Genomic DNA, 17,003 nt, shown 5'->3' with positions numbered 1-17,003 from the left:
CATAACAGAGGAGAACGAGGCTCCTCCCAAATGTTCATCCTGCAAAGCAGACCTCAAAAAAAAAGTCAAACTGCAATATGAAGAATGCATGTTTACAAAAGTGCACACATCCGTGAGTGATGACACTACAGTGATACCAACTTCCGACTAAACACTCCTCCCTAGTGCTCCAGCAAGCACACTGGCATAGAGGTCATTAACTGTGGTCTCTGCTGCAAAGTCTCCTTTACAAGCCAGGAGCCAGAGAAGGAAGCACTGAAGTCATTACAGTTTGAATGGTTATCTAAAATTAAAACAAACTTTTCCTTTTCCCTCCCACAATGCTTTTAAAGGCTTCTCAATTGATCTATTTCTTTCTATGTAATCAAGCTGCTAACCTACTTGAGAAGGCTAATGTGTTGAAGATGTATAAATTCCACACCAGTAGATGTTTTTGGAGAGCTGTATATGAAGCAGATTTACTAAGGCACACCACACCTCTTGGTAGGTTCAACGGGATCATAGCATGAGAAAGGATAAAGGTAGTGAGAACACCTGAAATAGCATCACGAAAGGGACATTTGAACAAAGGGGACATCTAATCAGCCATGACAGGTGTCTTCAAATATTTGAAAGTAGGATTAGACCAGTTTTCAGTGGTCAAAAGTGACACAGAACCTGGGATCGATTCATGGAATTAAGGGAGAAACATGGGGAACTTGGGTGGTTCAGTTGGTTAAGCGTCTGACTTTGGCTCAGGTCATGAGCTTACGTTTGTGAGTTCAAATCCCGCATGAGGCTCTCTGCTGTGAGCACAGAGCCTCGTTCAGATCCTCTGTCCTCTTCTCTCTCTGCCCCACCCGCACTCGCACATGTATGCTCGCGCTCTCCCTCTCTCTCAAAAATAAATAAAACATTTAAAAAAATTAAAAGAGAAACAGATTTCAGGTCAGTATAAGGAAGAACTTTCCAACAGGAAGGCTTCTCAGACAGAATGGGCTGCACTGGGAAGTATGATTACCTTTATTGGACATGGTTACATACTGATGGATGGCCACTCAGTGCCCATGTTCAAGAAGGATTTATGCTCTGTGTGTGGTTTGGGCTGTATACATTTCCAGTACCCTTCCAACCATGAGATTCAGAGGAGCAAGACAACTGGTCAGAGTTGGGCTGACACTTGGGATATAGGAAAAGAAAGAAGAAGAAGAAGACACCCATGCCTTGACTTGGGCAGTGGTGTTTCTAATCTGTACTGTTACTCCTCCTGGTATGATAATTCAGCAATTTATTTTCCTGGGCTTAAGCAATAACATATTCCCCAAGGATGCTAAAATACGCTAAGGAATAAGGATGATGACATCTGAAATTAAGAACAAGTGCTCTTAGTTTTCATTTATTTTCATTTCTGTTTCATTAACAGAATGCATCAATTTCTGACATCAGTAGCACTTGTTCAATGTATTGAGTAGAATCACATATGAAATTATTTTATTCAAGTAAAACTGTATCAAATAGCTGATATGAGGGGCGCCTGGGTGATTCAGTCAGCCAAGTGTCCAACTCCTGATTTCAGCTCAGGTCATGATTCCAGGGTCGTGGGATCGAGCCCCGTATTGGTCTCCTCCCTGAGTGTGGAGCCTGCTTAAGAATCTCCCCCTCTGTGCCTCTTCCCAGCTTATACACTCTCTCTAAAAAATTTTTTTTAATATTTAAAAAATGTTCAAATAGCTGATGTGTACCAGGCACTCTGCTGGACACTGGCATTACAACGACAAATACGGCATATTCAGTGTCCTGCAGTTACTTACTCTCTAGCTGGGAAGAGAGGCATCTAAAGAGGCAGTTAAATAAAAGTGGCAATGTTCCTAGGGGAAGAAGAAAAAAATACAGTGATAGCACACAGGACAGAATACTAACTAGCTGCCTAGAGGAAATCAGGAAATGTTACTCAGAGGTGAAATTGTGTGAAACATGTCAAAATCAACAAGTTCATTCAAGGAGCTATGTGAAAGGACTGCAGACATGGGGAACCCTTCAATATTACCAGCGATTCTCCTAAGAGATGTGTTTATTAAATATTCTGTAGTGTATGGTGCATACTCAATAATAAGGGCTTATGTGAAATTTGGGGAACAAATGGACTATCAATCCTTGGATTTTCCACAACCCTTAAATCTAAGCCTCTTTTCTTTACAGGAATGAGCAGATATTCTTGGTAGAAAAACCAATGATTGTAGTATGTGTGAGTATGACTGGTTCCTCTACTTTCTTTGCTGTTTCCACATTTTCTGAGTGTTGTCTGACACACCTAATTTTTTCTTTTCAAATTTTTATTTAAATTCTAGTTAGTTAACATACAGTGCAATATGGGTTTCAGGAGTAGAGTTCAGTGATTCATCACTTACACACAACACCCAGGGCTCATCATAAGTGCCCTCCTTAATACCCATCACCCATCTAGCCTGTGCCCTGCCCACCTCCCTCTGTCAACCCTGTTTGTTCTCTATCTTTAAGAGTCTTCATGGTTTGTTTGCCTCTTTCTTTTTTTCTCCCCTGGCATATGTTCATCTGTTTTGTTTCTTCGATTCCATATATGAGTGAATTACGTAAGATTTGTCTTTCTCTGACTGACTTATTTTTCTTAGCATAATACACTCTAGCTCCATCCATGTTGTTGCAAATGGCAAGATTTCATTTTCATGGCTGAGTAATATTTGTTGTATGTGTATATATATGCGCGCGCGCACACACACACACACACACACACACACACACACCACATTTTCTTTATCCATTCATCAGTCGCTGGACACTTGGGCTCCCTCCACAGTTTGGCTATTATTATTGATGATGTAACACACCTACTCTTAATGTCTTCTCTCTTCCAATTACAAACTGTGTCATCCCTTACCTTATTATTACTACTGTTACTACTACTACTATTACTATTATTATTATTAATTTATGGTGAAAACATAGTAAGACTGTGAAAACAGGTTTGTGGGGCAGATATTTAGAAATCATTCACTCATATCTTCAAGTCAACTGTCCAAAGGTGCTGCACTTGTGCTAAATATTTGTCAAATTAAAGATGTTCACTGAGGGGCACTAGGTGGCTCAGTCAGTTAAGTGTCCAGCTTCGGCTCAGGTCATGATCTCGCAGTTCATGAGTTCGAGTCCCGCATCGGGCTCTGTGCTGACTGTTCAGAGCCTGGAGCCTGCCTCACATTCTGCGTCTCCCTCTCTCTCTGCCCCTCCCCCACTCACACTCTGTCTCTCTCTGTGTCAAAGATAAACAAACATTTAAAAAACTGTTAACTGAATTTCCAAATAAATAATGTTCGCTAAATTTCAAATACATAAGCATTTTACCTGTACAATTATCTGATTCATTGATTGCAATGAAAATTCCCCGATGGTGACAAGAATGAGAGGTGCAGATAAATGAAAGGTTAAAACGCCGATTGAATAGATGATGGTTGGGTTGCATGTGTGGAAGATGCTAAGGGCACAGCTTGCAAAAGGCAGGTGGACAGAAGGATGTGTAAACGGACAATGCAACCTCAGGAGCATAGCTATGGTTAAGCAAAGAAACGTGACCCTAAGATCATTATTAGAGCAATAATGAATTCACTGAACATTCAGAAGAAACGTTTTTGGTTTTGAAGAAAATAATAGAAACTACTGGGGCTATTCAATAGATAAGACATAAGGAGGAGATTCAGAAGCATGGAGGAATGTTTGTAAAAGGTACATTTCAAAGTTCTAGCAAGATGGTATCTTTCTCTCTCTCATTTTTTTTTAAGACTCTATTGTTGGGGCACCTGGGTGGCTCAGTGGGTTAAGCATCCAACTTCCACTCAGGTCATGATCATACAGTCCATTGAGTTCGAGCCCCCACACTGGGCACTGTGATGACAGCTCAGCCTGGAGCCTGGCTTGATCCTGTGTCTCCCTCTCTCTCTGCCCCTCCCCCACTCACACTCTATCTCTCTTTCTCAAAAAAAAAATAAATGTTGAAAACAATCTTTAAAGAAAGACTCTGTTGTTACTCACTTGCTAATGAAGTCATTGAATTCTGCTGACCATATCTCAGGCTGCCTTAGATGGGGGGGTGGATTCCTAGAAAAATAAGAATCAAGGTTGGATTGTGCACGTTGGTCAGTCAGTGCACAATCAGAGCTGGACAGACTAATGCGTTACTGCAGTCAGAGGTTCTGCCAGGCATCATCAAGCAGGGCCACAATTTTCCAATTCAAAGACAGATAATTAGTTATTAATCATTCTTTATATAAAATGACAGCTTGTTTCTCTGAATGCACTTAATAGATGACCCAATTTTTCTGATAAATTTTTTTCTTTTAAGGAGTCTTTCTGCTTTTACCTGAGAGCCCTATGGGGAAACATCAATAACTTGGCAGAATAGAAACAATGGATACTAGAGATTTTTTTTTTTTAACTCTGAGTCCTGCAGAAGCCTCTGAAGAATATCCAGGGTACAGAGAGGTAACCTCAAAGGTGTGCTGTTCAGAATACGAGGGAGACTGTGGCAGAGAGGGGCATTAATAGAATGCCTTTAGGAGTTGTTCTGTTGCTTCTGGAAACAAGGTTACGAAAGTAAGGAACTGGAAAATATGATTAGCTATAAAGCTCTGAATGCCACTTAAAAGATTTTGTTATTAGTTTCTCTTATTTTTAGGCCAAACAAATCTTTTTGTTTTTGGCATGTTCAGGAATACAAAGGCACATCACTTGGAAATGAGGCTGATCTAACTCTGTAATCAAGCAGCATTGATCAACCATGATGGCTGAACTTGCTGAAGTACTGCCTTACGCTAATTCTAACAGCTCTTTGTTTTCATCAGTAGGATGGAAACACTTTGTCTTCAGTTCTGCATTACTCCTTAAATAGCTTATAATGAAATTAGTGTACAGTTTGTACAGGCTCATTAAAGAAAAGTGCAGCCACTCATCTACCCTAGATCACGCCTAGGGCTCATTGTACAATTCTCAGGGCCATTTGAAGACTGCTGATTTGCACATTAAAAGAAGTAATTCTTTTCTCCAATGGTCTTGCTTTGCTTCTCGTCCTCCTGAAAATTTCCTAAGAGATTTATTGTCTTGCTTTGAGTATAACAAAGTTTCGATGATTTGAGAACACTCAGAACAAGGTAGCTTTTCAGATCCCTCTTTTCCCCCAATTATTTCTACAGTTAGTGTCCTAAGAACTGCATGTCAGAGATATACTCTGGCATGGTGGCAGAAGTAAGGAGAAATAAGTAAGAGAATGTAGTTTCCAGAAGCACCTTGCTCACAGGTGCAATAAACACGAATGGTGGTGTCATTCCTCCTCCATCTGGTGTCATTACCAAGAGTAATAACATCCGGCTAACAACCTTGGTAGTTTAAACCATAATTAAAATGGCTCAGGAAGTACAGTGCTTCTCACACGCTGAATGACAGTAGGAGTTAGGAAACATAGATTTTTTTTTTCTGTTTTCCTCAAATTTAACGAAATGGCTTAGACTTGGCAGAGAGCCGGTTTTCTGTTCTTTTTTGTAATCTTGTTTCCCCTCTTACCGAATAAGCAGTATATTTTACAAGTAAGTTAGACCTGAGATTTACATTCACATTCTTACATAAAGGATGACAAGGCATTATAATTCAGAACATGAATATCAGACAGGAAGGTCAAAGATAAAATTAAAAACACACTCGAATTCTTTGGTCTTCTACTAATTTAAATACATGCCAAATGTCCCAAATGGACCCATTTAGACATGAATACGACATATTGGCATTATTTCTTTAGGACTGGAGAATTGCGCCTCAGGGCTTTGCATATATGATTCTACATGCTATAGGCACTAGGGTGACAAAATTTGTTTAATGGAGAGTGGTAACAAGCTATATAACATACTACCCTACTACCCTGCCCTAGACCCCTTTCATCACAGGCCCTGGGTGTGCACTCCATTAGAATTATGGTACCAGGCACAGTCTTTAAGATAGCCCTCAAAAGGTAACATATTTGTATTAAAAACAGGCAGTCTTTTCAAATCAGGTTTTGGAAATATCTAGGAACTAACCAAAACATGTATAAAATAGTGTTTAATTAGTAATACGATAAAAAGGGGAAAATTTGTCAATATACACACTGAAGGGGAGGGTCTACGTAGATAGGAAAGTGATTTCGTGGCTCCAAAGAGATTATTCTAAAGTTACTGTTCTATGTTAATATGTTCAAAATATTAACAAGTTCAAAATCATTACTATTTTATCAGTCAAATCTGTTTATAATTTTATTAGTAATATCATTTTAAACTTCCAAAGAGACGTCTTAGCAAGTAGTAAAAAATTACTGGATTGATAGAGTAAAGCAAAGCAAATCACTGTTGCACTGACTATGGCCCAGGGCCTTCCTGACAAATTTGGGAGTGGATCAAGAGTGAAAGGAACTGCTGTTTTCTGAGATCAAATCCTCCAAAAAGGAAAACACACTGAGTGTCAAGAGAAAGATCTTACTTAGACCAGGAAAATGAAACCATTGAATAAATACAGTGTCTCAGAATAGGCAGAATGATATTCCAGGCCACTGTGCTCCAAACTTGCTGAAATATGTTGAATATTTCCATGATGAGCACCACTGGCTTGGGGAAGAAAGACAAGCTACAGATACTGTACCCCATGTTCATCCTCTGACCTTGGTATTTTGAAGAGTGCTCTCATAGGATGCAGGTCGGCCAGTGGAGGATCTCCATCCCCTAGCTCGATGGCTGTGATCCCCAGGGACCATGTGTCACACCTGGCATCATAAGTGGTATCCAATTGCTGTTCACATGCAATCACCTAGTAGAAAATAGGGGGGGGGGGAGTGAAGTTTATAGCATTGTAGCAAAAGTAAGCATAAAAGTCCCCAATTTATATTAAAAATTCATGTGACAAATATTCACAGTATTAGTCATAATAGCCCCAAAGGGGAAACAACCCAAATGTCCATCGACTGGTGATGGATAAACAAAATATGGTATATGCATACAATGGAATATTATTCAGCCATCAAAAGTAATGGACTATTGATACATGCTACAACATGGGTAAACACTAAAAGAAAGAAGCCAGACATGAAGGCCACATAGTGTATGACTCTATTTATATGAAATGTTCACAATAAGCAAATCCATAGACAAAAAGCAGATTAGTGGTTGCCTCGTGTAGGAGAGCTTGGGAGGAGAGCTTGGGAGTGACTGTTACTGAGTAAAGGATTTCTTCTAGAGGGAAAGAAAATGCTCTAAAACTAGATTCTGATGATGGTTGCACAACTCTGTAAATATACACCTAAAAGTAATCAAATTGTACATGTCAAATAAGCTAATTATATGGTATGTGTATTTGAATTTTATATTAATAAAGCTGTTAAAAATAAAAAACACATTCATATGAATTTTCTGTTGTGTATCTTCAACTTCCTTAATATAAAAATGTATTTTGCCCCACCATATTTTTTTCATTATTTTATGGCTACATGTGATCCTGGAATATCTCACCAAAGGCTTGGGTGAATTTATGCCCCAATTTGCCTAAGACATTCTTGGTTTTATGCTTGCTTTCCTAGAGTCATTATAAATATCATCCCCTTTCTCTCTGCAAAGTGTCATGGCTTGTAAAAAGTATATGTTTACCTATCATGGTCACTATTTCCCTTGTGCCCTCCATCCTGACACACACGGATTTCAGTTTGGAAAGGATGGTTTTACAACAACTGCTACCTTTGATCTAGACTTTAATTTAAAAATATCAAATCAAGGGGTGCCTGGGTGCCTCAGTCAGTTAAGCGTCTGACTTCGGCTCAGGTCATGATCTTATGGTTCATGGGTTCATTGGGCTCTGTGCTGAAAGCTTGGGGCCCGGAGCCTGATTCAGATTCTCCCTCTCTTTCTGCCCTCCCCTGCTCATGCCCTGTCTCTGTCTCTCAAAAATAAACAAACATAAAAAAAATTTTTTTTAAATGTCAGATCAAGAGTTTCACTTTTCAACTTATGATTGACTTGAACAATCTTGCCTCTGAGGCCGTAAAAACACTGAAGTAAATTTATGCCATTAATTATGGAGAACATATTAAAACTATTTACCTTACTATTTTCTAATCTAAGAGATTTGTCATTAATGACATAGAGCTGGTATATATGTGATGCCTTCATTAGCTAGATAGCTGGTTATTCAAAATATACTCTTCAACAGTTCTAAATAAATGGAAATTTATTGAAATACTGACACTTATTCACAAGTTAGAAAATGCTTATTACAGAAAGACATATAATATGCACAAAATATGGAATATATATGTATTTATATGACAGCTTGAAAAGACGGCAGTGAATCTTTCCCTTTTATGTAATACCCATTGGTTTGTTAAGCAGGAAAGCACTTTCAAACCCCGTTTACTGAAAATAATGACCTACCAGTAAAATGATAGTCTAGTAACTGCATATTTAAGGAGTGTCAATTTTATGATTAACTCATTTAATACTCTGATAATTGAATTTTAGATAGATCAAAATATTTTCTTTTACTTATATGTGAGAGTTGTTCCAAGATCCACTAATCAAAACTGCTTTCTTTACTAGGGTGCCTGGGCGTCTGACTCTGGCTCAGGTCATGATCTTGCAGTTCATGGGTTAGGGCCCTGCATCAGGCTCTTGCCAACAGCTCAGAGCCTGGAGCCTCCTTCAGATTCCATGTCTCCCTGTCTCTCTGTCCCTCCCCCACTCATGTTCTCTCTCAAAAAAAGACTTTAAAGAAGTTTTTTTTTTTTTAATTGCTTTTTCACTAAAAGCAAACTTACACATATAACAATGGTCTGTTACTATAACATATGAAAAATATAAAGCTACACTATTATTTAATATTAATAAGTAATAGTACAATTATTACATATTATAGCATTTATATTACTAATATACATAAATAAGATACACTGTTTAATATTATCCCTATATTTTATCAATTTATTTTTAAAATTTTGTCATGAGCTTTTAAAACACTAGTAATACATCAGAACAAACTGAAGAAACTCTCACTTGAGAATCGCTTAATTCAATTTTGGTTTTGTTTATATGATTATGCTATTTTTATTCCAAGATGTACACCTTGCTTAAAAGTTTTTTAATTCAGGGGCACTTGGGTGGCTCAGTCGGTTAAGCGTCCAACGTCCGCTCAGGTCATGATACACCAGTCTGTGGGTTTGAGCCCCGCATCAGGCTCTGTGCTGACAGCTCGGAGCCTGGAGCCTGCTTCAGATTCTGTGTCTCCCTCTCTCTCTGCTCCTCCCTCATGCTCGCTCGCACACTCTCTCTCTCTCAAAAGTAAATAAACATTTAAAAAAATTAAAAAGAAAAAAGAGTTTTTTAATCCATTGGAGTTTTTAAAAGATTCTTAAGATAATGTATCCTTTCTCCATCTTTTACATTTACATTTTACTTTTTTGCAAGTAATAATTGAATTAGTATTAAAATAGAAACAGCACACAAAGATTTAATCCTCAAACACACTTAGTTCTAAAAATTTGCAATATTAACGTAGTATTTGAACCGCTTCTTCTCCCTTCACTCCCTAGAAAATGGTAGATAAATAGCAGAACCCTCCCCAGAGGCTGAGAGTTTTCAAACATAAGTCTTCTTTACTGATAAACATAATTAAAAAGATTAAAGGCATTAACAGGGGCTGTGGAGAGAAGATGGGACTCTAGAAAACTTTCTCCCTCAGCAATTTTGGCAGTTTATTCACCACTTCCCAAGAGTCACCCAAGATGAGCATGGCCCTCCCAGGCAGACACACTCAATATACGAACCCGTTACACAGGTTAATAAGCGAAAATCTGATACTAAACAAAGGTTAGGGATTTTCATAATATTTCTTAGTTTAAAAACAAAATCTAAATATCAATAATATAGATACATGCTGAGCAACTAAAAGCATATTTAACAGAAAATTAAGGCCGCAAGCAGTTTCTCTTGACCTCATTGGATTTATTCATTCAGTCCTTCATTTACTCATTCATTCATTCACGCCCATGTATTGAGCACCTCCCATGTTCCTTCTCATATAAAAATCTCTCATAAAAATGACACAACTGACGTTTCCTTCTAGTACATTCCTAAACATGGGGCGACAGTGCATGCATGAAAAGGAAAGCCGGAAAGGATTCAATATTACATTTGTCTCTCTCAAAACCGTCTGACCTCAGGAGCCATCCAAAATGGTGTTCCCACGGATGTATTCCTACGGTGCCAAGTGCTGGTGAGTTGTGCAGACACACCTGGAAGGAAGAAACAAGACTTAAATTCCTGCATTAATTACTCATGCAAAGAGACTCCAGTTGTAATAAATTTGCTTACAAACTAATATTAAAATTCTGTTCCCGTAAAGCTGCCACAGAACTTGAACTTCACATTAAAGTATACTACGTCAGGGGCGCCTGGGTGGCTCAGGCAGTTGAGCGTCCAACTTCGGCTCAGGTCATGATCTCGCGGTCCGTGAGTTCGAGCCCCGCGTCAGGCTCTGTGCTGACAGCTCAGAGCCTGGAGCCTGTTTTGGATTCTGTGACTCCCTCTCTCTGACCCTCCCCCGTTCATGCTCTGTCTCTCTCTGTCTCAAAAATAAATAAACATTAAAAAAAAAATTTGAAGTATCCTATGTCAGGATTTCGTCATAGCCAAAGTCTAGAATGGTCCTCTTATTTTGTATTTCTCGTATCCAAACCTCCTATTCTTAAAGCCCCATTTCAAGTTTTATTCCCGCATGCTGATATTTAATCTACTCCTGATCATACTAAATCAATTTTTTTTAAACTTCTACATTTTTAACTACCTGTCTATATTACTTATTTTGGCATGTAATTTGCATCTGAATGGTACGCTTCCCTCCCTCCCTCCTCCTCCCTCTGTCCATTACCAAATTGTGGTGCATTTGAGAATTTTTCTATGGTTGTATGCACATAGTAGGTTACTTGTGAATGTGAACCAAATTATTTTCCATCACACGATCAACTTTGGACATCACACCTGTCTAGTTTCAAATTAACGGCATCTATTTAATCCAACACCATGAATAGAATTAGTTGTTTTCCTTTATAGAGATTACAGATGGAAGGACTACAGTGAAGAGGTATAACCAAGTATTTCAGTCATGTCATCCCACTAATTACACCTGTTAGAAATAATCATAATTAACCCTTAAGAAAATTAGAAGCAAAGTCTCTCCTTGCATTTCACACTCCCGCTCCTCATGCAGGCTGTCCAGTCTTCCCTTGACCTGCTCTGAAATTGATGGGTTACACCCACACCATGGGCCTCCACTCCCTGATTTCCCTGTTTTGAAAAGCACCTCTTAGGTGTCACATTTGTTTTAGGCTCTGGCTATTTATAAGCCAACTAGGATAAAGGCACTGATTAAGATTTAAATTTGGATATATTTGATTCTTCCAGGATGACATCTGACTTTTATCATGAAATTCAAAGGCCATATTCAGCCACATGGGTATTTCAGTGGGGGAAATATACTTAAATATTGGTGGAATATACTTGGGCAGAGGGTAGGCAGTATGTTTTGGTTCCACATGAATTGCAACTCACAATGACCTAACCTATTCCACCACTGTATAAATCCTGTCCCACACAGAATCTTCATCTATGCCCTTCCAATTTTGTCTGTGAAGGGGCGCCTGGGTGGCTCAGTTGGCTAAGTGTCTGACTTCAGCTCAGGTGATGATCTCATAGTTCATGGGTTCGAGCCCCACATCGGGCTCCGTGCTGACAGCTCAGAGTCTGGATCCTGCTTCCGATTCTGTGTATCCCACTCTGTCCCTCTCCTACTTGTGCTCCGTCTCTCTATCTCAAAAATAAATAAACATTAAAAAATAAATTAAAAAAAATTTTGTCTGTGAAAAAGTTAATTATGTGACAGAAAAAAATATCCTCACTAAATATTTTTTTCAAATTCAAAGATTATCTAATCTGTGCTTGAAGATTCTCCCTTAAATATTTTCTCACAGACTATCTGAAGAAAGAGAATCAACATTTAAGAGCACATTTCTCCAAAATACTCCTTCTACTTCTACCCCTACTCCAAGCATTTGAACCTTCAGAAAAATTAAATTTATTAAAAAAATTTTTTTTAATGTGTATTTATTTTTGACAGAGAGAGACAGACAGAGCATGAGTGGGGGAGGGGCAGAGAGAGAGCTAGACACAGAATCTGAAACCGGTTCCAGGCTCTGAGCTGTCAGCACAGAGCCTGACATGGGGCTCGAACCATGAACCGTGAGATCATGACCTGAGCCGAAGTCGGATGTTCAACCGACTGAGATACCCAGGCGCCCCAGAAAAATTAAATTTAAATCTAAACATTTTAGATTGTCTTCTTCTATGAATTAAAGGTAGAAGTGACTAAACTTGGATTTTATGATAGTAATTTATTTATATAAGTGGGAAAAGCGAACGGATTTAAAAATAAATTTAGGGTGCTTGGGTAGCTCAAGAGGTTAAGCATTCAACTCTTCATTTTGGCTCATAATCATGAGATTGAGCCCCACATCAGGCTCGGCACTGAGTGTGGGACTTGCTTAAGATTCTCTTTCTCCCTCTCCCCCACTTGCTCACACACTCTCTCTCAAAAAGAAAAAAAAATCAATTTAAAATTGATTCTAAATTTACTAAGATTTATTCTAAGGGTATATATTTATTCATTTATTTATTTAAATTTACATTATACTTGATCTTTGGTGAACATTTTTGTCTCAACTTCATAAAGATCATTTAAAAATTCAAATGTCATTTAACTGAAATGTAAAGGGGAAAAAAACCCACAACCAAGTAAAAACATCAAAAGTTTTGCTCAGGGCAGGTGAGTGACATTTTAGACTAATCATGTGATCTTTTTTCCTCTTCATGAATATAAAGAAAAGATTATATTACTAGAGTTGGCATTTTTTAGCAAGTAGCCATGTCCTGCGGTCTGAATTTATAAGCTTGGATGGTTGGGAAGGACTTTCCATGGAAGGATACTGGAAAAAAGTTTTTTAGGGTGTTATATGTGATCCAAAGCAGTTACATTCAGACTCTTTTTTCTTGGAAGTGTGAATATTTTTTTTTTTTTTTTGAAATGTGAATCTTGAGTAGAGTGGACACTCAGGGAGGAGGTAACCAGAGTAGAGTCAACCAATGGCAGGGCTCTAAAACTAGGTCCAGGTGAAGTTCTATTCATAGGAGGCCAGATGGCCCAGCTTCTTTCTCCCTTGACTTTGTAAGCCCATCAGTGTTGTCAGTATCTTTGCCTGAGTTGGTCAGAGTTAGTTTCTATTGCTTACAACCAAGGAATTCTAACTGATACAAGGCCTAAATGATTTTACAAATAAAGGAGCAAATTAACAAGGGTAATAGTCAATACTGAGTCTATAAAGCCTAAAAGTCATTAGGTTTTATATTAATGTGAGTTTATATTACATGTATACATTAATATGAGATTAAATATTTTCTAGGACAAATATTTGGCCTCCAAACTCTTTACTCACACATCCCAAAGAATAAGTAAGTTTTGAACAAGCACAATCGATACAGATATAGCTATAGATAGACTATTCTCTATATATTTACTTCTGTTTTTAAATTTTTTTAATCTTTATTTATTTTTGAGAGAGAGAGAGAGAGAGAGAGAGAGACAGAGTATGAGCAGGGGATAAACAGAGAGAGAGGGAGACACAGAATCCAAAGCAGGCTCCAGGCTCTGAGCTGTCAGCACAGAGCCAGACATGGGGCTCAAACTCACAAGCTACAAGATCATGACCTGAGCCAAAGTCGGACGCTTAACTGACTAGCCACCCAGGTGACCCATTACTATGTTAATATATGCATTGTGAAACACATAAATGAAGATAATTTTAAAGTATGAGATTAAATAACTGTACTATGAATATTTCATAATTAGATATGAATATTTTTTTCTGCACTACAATGATGTCTTACAAACACCCTGGTATTGACACCCCCTTCAAGGACCACTGGTTAGAGTATGGAGTGCAGGGCTAATTGAATTACAATGCTCTTGAGGTCTTACTTATCTATCATTTAGTGGCTTTTAGCATCCTGCAGAAATAATGTTTTACAGATGGTTCCTGTATGGAACTAAGGAAATGTAAAACTGTAAACTGTGTGGAAAGAAAAAAAAATTTAGTCCGGAATGTGAAGAAGGAAAAATAAAAGCGCTCTGATAAGTGAAAAAGGGACAATGCAACTAGGTAGAGTAGGAAGCTTTGTATCTGATAATATTAGATGATTTTTACATTAAAAACAAGACACAACTCAACTATGAAGGAGTGACCAAAGAAGGTGTTTACCAAACTCCATGTGTGTGTTAAACATTTATGCAATTGCTAAACTTCAACTTCATTTTGCCAACATAACCAAACAGCTTTGGAGCTAGCAGACAACTTAATGGTCATAAAGTCTATGTTCATTTTCAGGTTAGTAAACTTTGGCTGGAGTAAGTTTCCTGAGGACAAATGGCATTTTCATTGGTATAAATTCTCACAAGAAAAGTGGCTAGGAAGGTAGAAAAATGCAAAATTCCATTAAAAGCGATTGCCATAAATTACTTTAAAAGGCAACAGGAATCCAAATGATGAGTTTGGGAGCCCTAGGAAGTAAAGACGATTAGGAAAATCATCTTGTCCAGAGAGGGAATAATGGAATAAGTCACCAAAGTAAACAGTTATGTAAGCATCTCAAAGGAGAAGATGCTAAAAGGTGGAAAATTCCAGACAGGTTGGGATAGTGAGAATACGGGAAGAAACAGGAGGCCAGAGAGAGATCAGGGCTGAAAAGAAAACAGACTAGAAGAGAGGACAATAATACACTGAAAGTCAAAGCCACAGGAACATTAAGGTGGCATACATTAATGATTCTTCAGCCCTTTGCTTTGATTATATTGAAATTCTCATGCTATTTTAGGCCCTTCCAACAAGGTTTCCTGAGCTGCTTGATGGTTTGTACAACAACTCTGTCCCCTATTGCATAAGTCCTCTTTCTAGGGAGAAAATTGTGTCAGGAGGTCTCTTAGGGTCCTAGGAAGTCAGAAGAAGCATTAAATATGTGGCTTCCAATGTGGTTTCAACAAACCAGACAACTTCAGGAAACTTGATTTGCTATAACCAGACAGCAAAATACTTGACATCTAAAGAGAGCAAAGGGAAAAGCATGAGATTGTGTTGTTGTCTTTGTTAAAAACAATAGTGCAGGAATGAGAATTGAAATTATAAAAATACAGGGGCGCCTGGGTGGCGCAGTCGGTTAAGCGTCCGACTTCAGCCAGGTCACGATCTCGCGGTCCGTGAGTTCGAGCCCCGCGTCGGGCTCTGGGCTGATGGCTCAGAGCCTGGAGCCTGTTTCCGATTCTGTGTCTCCCTCTCTCTCTGCCCCTCCCCCGTTCATGCTCTGTCTCTCTCTGTCCCAAAAATAAATAAACGTTGAAAAAAAAATGAAATTATAAAAATACAGATTTTTTTCAACAAGAAGAGTCCATAAGATTTATTACACCATCTAATATCCTCATTCTATTGATGAAGTTAAGATTGTATAATGATTAATCTGGCCATGGTATCCACATATTTGGTCAAACATCATTCTGGATGTTTCTGTGAAAGTGTGTTTTGGATGAAATTACCTGTGAGTGAAGCAGATTATCCTCCACATTGTGGATAAGCCTTACTCAATAAGTGAAGTGCCTTAATAGAACCAAGACTGACATTCACTGGGTAAGAAGGACTTTTGCCAGCAGACTACCTTGGACTTAAACTGTAACTTTTCCTTGGGTCTTCAGCCTGCCAGCTTAACATTAGATTCTGTGTTTTTATTTTTTATTTAAAACAATTTTTTTAATGTTTTATTCATCCTTGAGAGAGAGAGAGACAGAGCATGAGCGAGGAAGGGGCAGAGTGAGAGAGGGACACAGAATCCGAAGCAGGCTCCAGGCTCTGAGCTGTCAGTACAGTGCCTGATGCACTCACAAACCATGAGATCATGACCCGAGTCGAAGCCTGATGCTCTGCTGACTAAGCCCCAGCACCTAGATTTTGGAATCACCAAGCCTCCAGAGTCGTATGAACCATTTCCTTAAAATAAGTCAATCTCCTCTTCATTCCCCACCCCACCCATCATATCCTGTTGATTCTGTTTCTCTGGAGAACTCTGACAGAGATTTTGGTACTGAGAGTGGTTCTAAAGGAACAGAATCTTAAAGATGATTTTTCTAACTTGGTTCTGGGGTTTTTGGAATTGGCTTTCTAATCTAGTTAGATTAAAGACATTGATGGCTCTATTTCCAGTAGTAAAGAGCACTGATAGTGCATGGCATGATGTGGCAAATAGAGGTACACAAAATATCAGCATTGGATACTTCTAATCAAACACTTACTTGTAAGAGGCATGGTTCAGGGTGATATCTGAACATTTTGTCAAACTAATGAATAGAATGAAATTGGCTGGTTTCTGTTTATATCGCTGGACAAGATGAAGGGAAAAAAAAGAATGAGCTCAGGGATTCAAATTCCCAGCTTGAAGTGCTACACAAATGACCTGAAAGCTTCTACGTCTGCCCTAAAAGAAACCCTTCTCTCTGGTAGATGAAGAGCTTAGATTACTGAAAAACAAACCTAGAATCCCATTATTAAGGGTGTGGGATAATGGTGGAAGGAACATAAACTTGGATAAGGCTGAATTTGTTGATAGATACCCACAATGCAGAGATTTTGCATTTAATATCGCAGCTTGGGAAAGAAGGGGCTTTACCCGGTCTGGTTGATCGGTTGGCTCAGACACGGGTGAAAAAGTTGCCCTAGTAAATGAACTTGAAATGCCAGAACTACACTGGTTTACTCTAGAGGAAGAGATTCAAAGACTTAGGAAGATTGAAATGTTGGAGAGGATTTTTCATTTAAGACCTACTTACCCAACATGGGAACATCCAGA

General features: G+C 38.5%; 1 protein-coding gene across 6 annotated transcripts in view; it reads right to left on the bottom strand.

Moving 5' to 3' along the window:
• The window catches only part of MYO3A (myosin IIIA), a 246,003-nt gene that overhangs the window by 173,204 nt on the left and 55,796 nt on the right, over window positions 1-17,003 (bottom strand). For 5 of the 6 annotated variants that reach the window (XM_045465686.1, XM_045465685.1, XM_045465684.1 and 2 more), the window contains exons 6-8: window positions 10,224-10,300; window positions 6,686-6,831; window positions 4,039-4,104 (exon numbers count right to left, since the gene is read on the bottom strand). In XM_045465686.1, coding sequence (XP_045321642.1) covers window positions 4,039-4,104; window positions 6,686-6,831; window positions 10,224-10,300 — 289 coding nt within the window. The remainder of the gene's footprint in view (window positions 1-4,038; window positions 4,105-6,685; window positions 6,832-10,223; window positions 10,301-17,003) is intronic. The other variant, XM_045465681.1, reaches the window with a different exon arrangement.

Source organism: Leopardus geoffroyi, chromosome B4, assembly GCF_018350155.1.
Source record: "Leopardus geoffroyi isolate Oge1 chromosome B4, O.geoffroyi_Oge1_pat1.0, whole genome shotgun sequence".
Classification (NCBI taxonomy): Eukaryota; Metazoa; Chordata; class Mammalia; order Carnivora; family Felidae; genus Leopardus; species Leopardus geoffroyi.
This window is presented reverse-complemented; position numbering and strand designations above follow the sequence as displayed.